The sequence below is a fragment of the Parasteatoda tepidariorum genome, chromosome 6, assembly GCF_043381705.1.
Source record: "Parasteatoda tepidariorum isolate YZ-2023 chromosome 6, CAS_Ptep_4.0, whole genome shotgun sequence".
Classification (NCBI taxonomy): domain Eukaryota; kingdom Metazoa; phylum Arthropoda; class Arachnida; order Araneae; family Theridiidae; genus Parasteatoda; species Parasteatoda tepidariorum.
In genome coordinates, this window is record NC_092209.1 from 5,710,310 (window position 1) to 5,722,829 (window position 12,520).

Sequence of the window (12,520 nt, forward strand, 5' to 3'; positions counted from 1 at the left end):
GCAGGGCGACTTTGAGCTAAATTTTTCCACCTGTTTATTCTCAACGATTTTAATTCCTTCTCAACACTGTCCAACCATCTTGCAGCTGGTCTCCCTCTTCTTCTAGTTCCTTCAATTTTCGAAAAAGTAAGTTGAAAAGAATATTCACTTATGAAAAATTCCATTAGTATTTCGAATCGAATAAAAATAACTGAATTTTATTGTTTTGCCGTGTTTGGAAGATTTCACTTAAACGCAGAAAAAAGTAGGCAGGTATTTTATTTACGCCAAACTAGAGCATCCCAATGGACTTTTGGCGACGATCTGGGAAACATCCCTGAGGATGATCCGAAGACGAGCCATCACAATTTTGTTTCTCTGCAGAGGGGACGACTTTCCCACTTAGCCCTACGACCTGCGCATGAAGTCGAGCACTTAATGGTAGAACAGTTTAAAAAAACAATACCGCGTACACTCGATCCCTAGTCAGACTGATCAAAGTAGTCGCCCACCTGCTTACTGGCCGCTGCTAGTGACGCTTGACTTCGGCGTTCTACTGGCAACCGCGTCCATACAATCAGTCTACTGCGGGACCGTGTAGAAAAATACATTGGCTTCGCATGCTGTATTTCATAACCAAAAATTATTGTTGATGCTATCGTAGCCAGAGGTGGCGCCCTCTATGGCCAAGAATTCGACTACGCTTATAGGGCAGACCAGGGCTAAAGAGAATACAAGGGCTAGTTCACTCCGCTCTTAGAGCTGAAGCTACGATTTCCCTCCTCATGACGTCACTGTGTCCACAGATCTCGGAGATCGCAAGCAAAGATATAACTTTGAATCTTTCTCTTTGTAAAAATAAGTTAGACTTTTTCTGGTTATTAGCCTTCAAACTTTACGTAATTAACACATTATTTCCGTTCATAAACATAGTTCAAAAAAAACTTTCTTGGTTATTATATTAAAAAAATACCATTTTAAACTTATAAAAAAGTTTTGCTAGTTGGTGAAAATGACACGATGAATACTTTATTTTAAAAAGTTCAGTTTTAACTTTAACTATTAAGAAAAATGAAGGCATATATCGACACTTTTTTTATCTACATATTCTTTTANTTTCCTAACGTTCACATTGCATTAAGAATATATTTGTCGATTCTTGGATCAAATGCAGAAGGAGAAAGATCTTTCTCCAGATTAAAATTGATAAAAAATTATTTGCTTTCAACAATGAATCAAGATCGTTTGGCATCGCTCGCACTTATGTCTATTGAATCGGACATTTTGCGTAGTTTGGAATTCGACAGCATAATACAAGATTTCGTTGAATCCAAAAAAGTAATGTATTAGATCATAAGATTCTGCAAAATAATTGATTACCGTAAAATATTATATTTTTATTTGTATCTTCATAATTTTGTGCAAAATACACTTGTTGTTTTTAAAGCTAAATTATTTTTGTCAAAAATTTTTTTCCTCCCAAGTTTTTCGTAGGCCCCTGAATTTCGTAGGCCCTAGGCACGTGCCTAGTGTGCCTATAGGTTAATCCGGCCCTGTATATATACACATACAAAAAAAGGCTAAAAAAATTTTTTTTAAAGAGAAAAAGAGAAATTAAAAACCTGGAAAACAAAATGAGGAAAAGATATAATCTTATGTCATCAGCTCACACATGATTATCCACAAAATAGAGTGCTTTCTAATATTCTATTAACGTAGCCAAGGCAAAAATATATCAATACAATATTGTGAGGAGCACTAAGAAAATCTGAAATTGAAATCGAACCTATTAAGTAAAAAATATAAAACAAATTGAGCAAAAATAGTAAATAAAAAATTCAAGAAAAATACAGAATAAAACACAAAATATAAAGCGAGCAGCGAATTCAAATGTATTTCCACCAATCTTTAAAAAATCATTTTCGGTACAAGTTTGCCATATTACAAAATATGAAAATAAAAGCGTAAATATAAGATAGTGGGATATATTTTATTTCTCAAGTTCTTACTGAAGTATATATGTATTATTAAGTATGTCCGCTTGATGAACAGCAATAAAAAATTCAAAACAGCATGCTAGAGTTGCTAGTTGGTACTGATATTCCAACAGCATGCTAGTTGAAATATAAGTACTACTTTAAACAAATAAAATTAGATGTATTTTTTATGAATGAAAGGAAAAAGAAAAATTTAAACACACTGAGAACAATAATACTTTTTTATTTTGTAATCCCATACTATGACAGAAAAAATATTTGCATAAAAAATATATCAATATAAAGTGAAAATTTTATCCAGAATTGAAACATATGCAAAGGTATAACAAACGTTTGTCAAAATTATCTTTCTCAACAAAAAAAACAAAACAAAAATTTTTTTTATTATAAGATTGGTTAAAAGTAAGTAAGATGAGGAAACAATATGCTTTTACAGAAAAAGAATCAATTAACTTAAGTTTATATTGCAAGTACAGAAATGCTAACAAAAATATCTTTACTTAAGTACACACAAAAAAGTAAAAAAAAAATTTATACTGTCGTGCAATTGAAAAAAAATGTAAGAACTTCACAATAGATTCTGAGGAAAATGGCTTGACAACTATTTTCTTTCTATTGATAATGCTATGAACACTAAAATACATATTCAAAAAACTGATAAAACAAAATTTAATAAATTTTTTTTTAAAAAATATGTAGCGTACCATACAAAGATGCAAAATATATAAAAATCCCAATTTTGAATTTTTTGTCGCCTACCTTGATTTTTCAATTACACGGCAGGCAGTATACGTCAATCAAACGCTCAGCAAATGTTGTCCTCATTTTGCAAATTCCCAAGATCACTTCAAAAGTTTTCAATATTTTTTTATTCAGTATAGTGCTTTTCAAAATCATTGCAATCAGCCCATTGACTTTAGGATAATTAAAAGATTAGAAGAACTGCCTGATCAATCTAAATTTCATATGGCTTATTAAAACAAGCCCAACTGATTGAGTAATAGAGAAGCAACACATGACTTCACACATAAAGTATAGGAGGAATTGTGAAAGTTGTTAACCAATAAAGACCACTAGTTATTTTGAAAATGTTTAATGATAAGAATAAAACAGCTGAATTTTCAGGCCTGATATTGCATCTTAGTTTTGGAGTGTGCATTAGTTAATTGAAAGTGTATAAATAATAGAATTATGGTTTTTGTTGAAGTAAAAATTAAAAAGAACTATAAATGTTAAAAATGGCTGCTAGAGAAACATATTTCTTTATTAATGAATTTAAACCTTTTATTTTGATTTGGAAATTGTTATAAGAAAAATTGAAAAAAAATTTTTAAAATAAATGCATATCTTTTTCCTAGTTAATTCAATATATTATTTATTAAAATTAATTTTGCTTAAATTTTGCCCTTTTTTTTACTTACAATAAAAATTCTATTAAAAACGAAATATTAAATGAAGAATTATTTTTCAGATCTAAATATAATGACAGGTTTCCAAAGTTATGAAAAGATATTTAAAAAAAAAGATCCTACCTTATGAACCCTTCCATGTAACCCCATGGAACACTTTTTGGGAACTTCTTTAATAGAAGATATATTCTCGAATTATCCTAAAGTTATGATAGCTTAGTAAAATAATCCTAAAACCTCTTAGTCTGATTAGAAAATACTGGAAACTTTCAAATTTCCCTAGCACATCTACAAAATGACAACACCCAGCAAAGAGCCCAATTTTCCAATTAGCCTAATGAACCCGTTACATAGATTACACTCTATTAAAGATAATTATTAAGTAGTCTCAAATTTTATAATTTGCAAGTAATTACAAAATGTGCAAAGTGATCAGTGGCAAAGCTGATTTTTACAATAATCAAATTTAAAAATTTAGTATACAAAATTTATATTATATACAAAGCAAACTATACACAAATGTACAAATTTGGTTTTCAATAATTTACTCTTATAAATTACAAAATTTAATTAATTACTAAAAAAGTCTTTCAATCTTAATCTCCGCCTAATAATCCTGTCAAAGGATCTTCAAATGCAGGTTTCTTTTCAACCTCTTTAACAACTTTCTTCTCAGTTTCTTTTTTAACTGGAACTGTAGCTTTAGCAGATTTATCAACTTTATTAGATGATGGTCCTAAGCTGCTAAATATGTCATCATCATCTGAAAAATACATTTTTAAAACGTAAGTTATTTTTCTATTAATTGGCAAACAAAAACTTATAATGTCACTTCTGTAAAGGAGTAAATAAACCTGCAAACGAATAATGTCAGTTTCGCTATTCTTAGATAATACTTTGTTCATTAAAGTTATGTAATCATAAAATCAATTGTGAAATTACAATAATATGTCATTTGCCGTCAGAAAAACTATTAAAGACATATGTTAATTAAAATACAATTTTTGCAAAATATAAAGGAATATTTAATAAATATTTATTCATGTTTAAATGAGCCAGTTTGTTATTTCAAAACATATTTTTCGAATTTGTTCATTTAACCATCGACATTTTATGCCTTTTTCAACAGCGAATATTTAATTTAAGAAATGCAAAATTATTAAATACTTGCAATTTTGAAATTGTTTAAATGCTTTTTTATTATTTTAACTTATGCAGCTGAAACTTGGACATTGGCATAAAAAGAAAATATCCACTTTTGAGACAAAAGTTTTAAAATGTAATTTTGGGGGTTCTAGTTAATGGAATTTGGACAAATATAGAGCTTTACAGAATTTATGAAAATCCAGATATAACTAGTTTTTACACCTAAAGGTCAAGATGTGTTAGACATGTAATTGGTGTTAAGGTCACTTGGATCACCAAAAAAAGATTTTATAACCAAACCAACATAAATAGCCAGATGGTAAAACAGAGCCAAAGATAAGGTTACTAGGTATCAAATTTTGAAGAAGGGCAGGACCCATCCTACACTGTCACACCACTGATGAAGAGACGTTTTAAAAATTTCATTTTTATTTCATATAGCTCAATAATTGACACCTGTAAATGTTTAATATAAACACACAGAGTTGTGAGTATTTGCACGTGAATGTGACTAATGGCGTAAACCAACCTTCATCGTCATACAGCTGACTCGGGAACATTTCATATTTCTCTTTTGGCAGGTCAGCAAATATGTCAGCTTCATCCGCAAATATGTCAACATCAGAAGCATCTGTCTTCGGTTTGAGGGTAGAGCTTGGTTTGATGCTAAAGAGGTCGTCCTCGTCATCATCATCCTACGAGAAAAGAAAACAGAAAAAATCAGAGCCATAAAAAATGGAAATATTAAATTGAGTATAATATTAGTACTAATACAGCAAGAAAATTTAGTACATTTATCAACACGTTACATGGGTTTTGAAAGTACAAACATATTTTCCAAATGAATATATCATTCAAAATAAATTGAGCCTAAAGAAAAATACATCTTTCATTCAATCACTAATTTAAAAAAATATGTGTCTATTTGGTTATGAGAAATCTAGCGAAAAGATATCGAACAGGGGACCTATTTTTTCAGCCAAGAGACCTAATTTTTCTATGTTTAATTCTAACTGGCTGAACTGAAAGAGTTTCTAATAACCTTCTCTTCCAGAGTTTTACTCTGATCCCAATGAAAACATTGAAGAAAAAAAAATATTGTCTTGTTGTCCAATTAAATAAAATAAAAAATGAGAGAAGTATGAAATTTTTGAATATCATCCCTGATTAATTCATCTATCATCATTCCATAAGATATATGAAAGTTATTATGGAAAATAATAGTTAGAAAAAATAGTATGTTGATGCCACATTTTACAGATAAAATTACAAACATATTCATATTACAAACATATTCATAGATGAAGTTACTGTGTCTTAAAGCATATTTATTTTCTTTAGCAACTTCAAGAAAAGGCAGTATTAAATATACAATACCTAAATATTAGTTGATTACATTTTTTAAGTAAAACTTATGTTAATTGCAAATCAATATGATGGAATTTATATTATATAAAAAGTGCTTTGTAAAAAATGTCCTTAGGACAGTGTTTTCACTACAGCGCGAGAACGCGAAAATCTCGCATATTGTTTTCTTTTCTCGCATTAAAAAATGATTACTGCGAGAAATTCGCGCATTCTATAAATNTCTGCAGCCACGTGTTTACTGTAGGTATGGTTTTTTACATAAGACGTTCAAATTTTTTCATGCACTAATGTAAGATGGACAAATACCTAGTAAAGGCAAAATCTTCTATGATGATGCAGCAAGAATATTCAATGCTTTAAAAATAGAAGACGTAAAAATGTATTATAATAAGAGAAATGATTTTTTTTCAAGTCTATCTGTGTTTTTTTAGTTTTTAGAAATCTCACTTAACTTTCTGAAATCTCACCCTATTTTTGAGAAAGGGTTAGAAATTCTCACCCATTTTTTTTCTATGATGAAAACACTGTTAGGATACAATTCTAGATATATTTTGTTGGTCTAATACAATGTTTCCCAAAGTGTGGTACGCGTACCCCCAGGGGTACAGGAACAGTTTAGCGGGGGTATGCGTTCTTATGCGATATATTTTGCAACTTACTTAAAAACAAAGCTAGCCATGAAAATTTACGATTACAAATTTTTCTATTGGCTATTTTTTGCAGAGTTAACAGTTAATAATTAATGGTGTCAACAGCTAGATGTGTTTTTTTAACTTTTGTGCCATTTTTTTTATCACAGCAAAAACAATATCATCCTTCTCACTGATGCAAATAAACTTATTAACAAAATTTAGAACGAAAAAAAAATTTTTTTTTAAAAAATATACTATTTTTTTTTATCAGTGGTACACAGCGTTACGAAAAATTTAGAAAGGATACACAAAACTCATAAGTTTGGGAAATACTGGTCTAATAAAACAAGTTTTACCAACAAAAAAATAGGAATACATGGAGTTTATAATAATTAAATATGATAATAATAGGATAAATATAATGGCAAATATTCAAAAAGGGAAATAAATTATTCATGGTAATAAATTATTTAATATAGGGAGTCTATAAATATCTTTTCTTTTACATTCATCTTCTTCCCAAAGCAAGAAATTCAGCCACAAAATGCACACTATCTCCTTATTATGCAAAAATATTCACTAGAAGTTAATTCACTATCCACCTAAATTATCCACTTACATTATTTAAGTCCAACCTAAAAGCAAATTGATGTTTTAATTGGAAATAATAGATTTTCAATTATTTCTTTTAATTAGATCCCTAGCTATAATAAACCATAACTAGGGGACGAACATGGCGACAAATGTTGCTAAAATCAAACGCAGGGGCGAAATATGTTTGGAATTTGCAAAAGAGTATACAAATTTCAATTTAGCTTTTTTTTTTTCCACTTAATTTCATTGAATACTATCATTATGGGATAAATAACCAAATTGGTTTTTAAGTGTTATACATGTCAATATTTTTGATGTGTAGCATAACATGAATTATATAATCGTAAGATTCGATTATTTTTTTGCAATTTTGTCTACTACATGTTGACCACTAAATGACTACGTAGATGGTCCTACTGGACCACTAAATATTTATTGCTGGTTAGAACCCTAACTATAACTATAGACTATTGAAAAATTTTGTCACTTAGACCCTTTTGAATAGAAACATGAATGCAAGAAATAGAATATGTTATAATATAAAGATTCATACCATATCTAATATAGGATCTTTCTTTGGTATGCTGCTGCTAAATTCTGTAAAAAAAAGTAATATAATGTTTAATTGATTACAAAATGAGAAACATTTTTCGAAATATTTTAATTCAAAGCAAATCAATTTTCTTCTTCAAAAAGTAATTTGAGTTGACCAAATTCATACTAAGAATTCTGACCTATCACATTTGCATGAAATAAATTTTATTGCTTTACAATGACAATCTTTGTAAAAACAAATTCTGATATAATAATACAAACAATTCTGGTTTATCAATACGATATATACAAATTCTGGTACGCTTTGCTCTGAGAAGCATAATATAACTGAGGCAAAACTCTAAAAAAAATCAGTTATAAATTAAGAAAATATTTTTAATCAAGTTTAACAAACTAATACCCTTCTTTAGTTTACAATTAAACACACACAAAAACGAAATTACTACAGGGTACCAACTTAATTTCAGAAAAAAAATTCCTTGGCTTTTCCAGGTTTATGAAGAAAATTTCAGACCATATTTTACATATACCGTGCAATTTTTCATCAGAAAACTTTTATTTTTTATTTGTAATGTTAAATATTAGATTTTGTGAACATTTAAATATCATCAAATAAGGATGAAAGCATGTGTCACCAACATGTGACGTTTTTGCAGTAAATATTTGTAATAGATGCTAGAATTACTTACTCTAATATCAATGACTTATTGGTGTTACTGGCGATTCTGAGATAGGTTATTTTCCAGGCATGATATACGAATTTTCCAGATTTTTGAAAAAAATTGTATTTTACCCTGACTATTCTCTGCTTTTTAGAGTCAAAATAAAATTCCCAGAGAATTCAAGGTTCTCCCTGACCCGTAAGAGCCATGTAGTAATTTAAGACAGAGCAATAAAATTAATGAGCCGTAATGGCTCAGTGGTTAAGGCATTGAACTGTTATTGGGAAGGACTGAAGTTTGATTCCTAGTGGCAGCTTTAAGTATAGATGCCAACATAGATAAAAGAAAAATCCAGTAGATTTTACGAAATAATATATATTTCATGATAATTGTTACTTAACCCTTTCACGACGGGAAGCAAAAAAGCGCTTCACCACTCAGGCCGGCAGTCTCTCTCATGCGTGTCTCTCCAGGGCGAGAGGGTTTTTTGCTGTTTAGCCTAATTCCATGAAATTACCGAAATATCAATGCGTTGTTTAATATTGTTCTGTAGAGTATTCAAATGACATATGCTTTATATATATTTTTATGGATTCTATGGATTTACTTAAGTTATTTCTTGTTTAAATATATATTTATTTTAAAACAGGAGCAAGCTAACCAGCTACAAGATCTAACTATTCACTAAAAACTAAACTGAAAATCGAAAGTAGCGAGAGAAAAAACCTCCCCCGTTTACTGTAAACAAATACCATGTGCACATTTCAAGAGCTGTCATAAAACATTCCTTTCCCACAATAAACCACGTGAATGTACTCTCATATTAAGTAGAAGGTCAAATCTACATGTATCTGAAACCATATGGACATACAATGCCATCTTCTGGCAGAAAATTTATTCTTCAAAAAGTTCCAAAACGCTGGCACAAATGAGTGACAGCCGGGGGTGAACGAGAGGATGCTCTGGCAAGCGCGTGTGTCGGCCGGGAAGTGAGCGTGTTTCTTGCTGGCACGTATATGTGACAGTCGGCGCGAAAGGGATAATGCACTAAATGTTTTGCACATAGGGAATTTTATAGACATCAAAATAGAAAAACTGCAATTTTTCCAGTTATGATTGACATTAAATATACTTCTATTATTATGTGATACTCAAAATTTCTAATATTAAAAGGCATTTAATTCATCGAAGATAGTTAAAAGAATTTTTTAATTAATTTGAAAAGAGAGTTGTGAATAAAAATAAACTCAACATTTTTTGACAAAAAAAGTATTGAACTGATTTCTATAAATGAGGTTTGCTTCATTTTGTATTAGTAATAGTTAGTTAAATATTTAAGCAAGCGAGCAATAATCTGCACAAAAATTCTAATTCAATAGGGATTATTTTAGGAAACTTAATCAATTTTAGGGAATTTTCTAAAATGTACAAAAACTAGGAGAATTTTAATTAAAACAGTAGATCAGGAGAAACTGGCAAAATCCAGTAGTTTACTGGAAAATCCAGAAGAGTTGGCAGCTATGCTTAAGTCTACCCAGCTTTAGATAGATGAATACCAACTTTTTGGGAAGTAAAGGCAGTTATGAAAAAGTTTTTTTTTTAATTAAATAAATATTTCTTACTTCTAAAAGAGGGTTCACTAAAGAAATCATCTTCTGCCTCATCAGAAACCAAAACACTACTGACTTCTTCTTCGTTTGGTTTATCGTCATCGACAAAATCAGACTTGCTCTTGACGGTGCTTTCGATGGGAGATTTAAAAGAAAAGGACTGACTCTTTGCATCTCGTTTTCCATCCAGTTCGGCAAATATGTCCACCACCTCCTCCTCTTCCTCCTCAACTTTCTTGGGTGTTTTTTTTAGAACTTTGGAAGATGCTGCTTCACTCATGAGTTGGGACATGAGGTCCATTTTCTTTTTTTCCTGGGACTTATGGATTGATGCAGGTTTTGGAGTTGGATGAGTTTCTGGCTCTTCATTTGAAAACAGGTCATCACTGGGACCAAGGCTGCTTTTAGTTGGGGCAGAAGATGTGGGCTCGTCAGACACTTTGTCCGTATCGCTGCTCTCTATGGCCGCCAGGCGACCTTTTCTGGTAGGTTTTCTTCTCTTCGATGCTATTTTGACTCTATCCTACAAAATAAATCAAATGATTACTAGAGATGCAAAAAAACATTCAAACCAAGTTTGGAATGACAGACTCAGACGCTGTTCAAAACCTGTGACCAATAGCCAATATTTTCTGGCAATCCTACAGCAACAAGTAAAAGATAAATCCTTGAAAAACGGGACTAACTGCTTGGCCATGATTGGGTATTGTATACAGAAAACCAACATTTAGATGTTGACGTCGTTATACACCTTCAACTTTTCCTTCATTTTTTTTAATAACCAGATTGAATAGCCGACTCATTTTGGTTTATGACCAATGTTAAACTCTGTAGCTTTGTCATTTTGAACCCAACACAAAAGACACTAGAACTCTTGGATCAAGAATTGGACACTCTAGCATTCTTGGAAGACTTTTTGATGGAACTAATCCGCATTTGTAGTACATAAAGAGGGAAAGCACAAAAACCTTCCATGGCTTGCCCAACATGAAAGATTCTACTGCACAATATCATAAGAATACTTTACTTACATCAACACTGCAAATGGCGTGAACCAAGAGCAAAATATGTATCAGCCAGCCCTCACTGCAAATAAATTAATAAACTTGAGTAAATGCTCACTGCAATGTGAACCAGGGCCAAAATACATATCATTCAGCCATAACTACAAATGAAGTAATTAACTTGAGGAAATAAACACATTTGCTTATTTTATTTTATTTATTCATATACACATATTCATTTATTTATTTTTATTTTCTAAAAGCTTTTTTGTTGCTGTTTACAAATGTTTCCCAACACTTTATCCATGGATAGGCCAAAAACATCCCAACAAATATTTAAAAAATTTTTTTATAGTTATCATTCTAAAATACAATAAAAAAGTGCAAGAACTTTGCAAAAATCATTTATGCAAAAAAGCAACATATTTTAATGGAAAACTGCTTTAGTAGCCATCATTTAATGTTTTGAACAACAACAACAAAAAAATATTTACATGTTTTGTTAACTTATACAACTGGATATATGGTAATCATTATTGGAAGTTGAAATCCAAAAATATAGTCAGAGTGAGTAGCAAAACAAAATTTGTTGCTTCAAAATATGTTAAACTTTTGAGAGACAGTGATACTAACTACAATCACAAATGTTATATAATTAATAGGGAATGCTTCATAATTATATAACAAATTAACAAGAAATACCTATTCATTTGTTATGTAAATGGACAAATATGAAGAAAAAAAGTCCCAGATAAAAATCTAATCATGTGCTAAGAAAGTTAGAAAAAATGATTGCATTACTTTGCTGATCACATTCAATGTTTTCGAACTATCTGCAGGGACATCAAATCCCAGAACACCATCTTCAGCCTCTTGAGCAGTTTTAACAGGTGATGATGATTTCTAAAATGAATTATATTTATTTAAACAAATCAACTAGAGATAAAAATTATCAAATTAAACAAAAGACTAAATGTAATAAAAAAAGCCAAGTATTAAAAAGGATATTTTGTAAATATAACCTAACAATGGTCTTAATGTATATTATGCATTTATTTAAACAAGTCAACTAAACTTGACCGTATTTTCCATTTATGATTTACATTAAACAAACTTTAAAATGTTTTCAACACATTCTTGATTCCATAATTTTGAATGGAAATAGATATAGAACTCATTTTAGATAGTTATTAAAAAAATTTAAATTTAAAAACAGAGAATTCAGAATAAAGAAACTAAAAAATTTTATTATTTTTTTTTCTTCGAAAAAAAGCTTAAAGTGATAATTATAAAACTTGGTTGTTCAAATTATTTGGCAGTTCATTTTTTCAAATACTCAAACAAGTAATAAGCTAATTAAAAACTTTATTCCTTACAAAAAAACATGTTTTTGAGGTTGCCAGATGTAAAAAATACATCTGAGGTAGAAAATGTGGTTATATTTAGAACCATAAATATTAAACCTCAATTTCAACCTTATTTACATATCACAAAATCAACCTCATATATAACTCAGAAATAATTTAAGTTTAGATTGAGTGAAATTATTCACACCTCAAATATA

General features: G+C 29.9%; 2 protein-coding genes across 6 annotated transcripts in view; both read right to left on the bottom strand.

The window, feature by feature from the left end:
- LOC107439260 (coiled-coil domain-containing protein 92) overlaps positions 1 to 12,520 on the bottom strand; it is an 879,443-nt gene that overhangs the window by 16,711 nt on the left and 850,212 nt on the right. The window lies entirely within an intron of this gene.
- Positions 2,180 to 12,520, bottom strand: part of LOC107450873 (WASH complex subunit 2) — a gene marked incomplete in the record, with an annotated part of 53,290 nt that continues 42,949 nt past the window's right edge. The window contains 5 exon segments of the mRNA XM_043051420.2: positions 2,180 to 4,148; positions 5,061 to 5,226; positions 7,679 to 7,722; positions 9,965 to 10,475; positions 11,758 to 11,859. Coding sequence (XP_042907354.2) covers positions 3,982 to 4,148; positions 5,061 to 5,226; positions 7,679 to 7,722; positions 9,965 to 10,475; positions 11,758 to 11,859 — 990 coding nt within the window.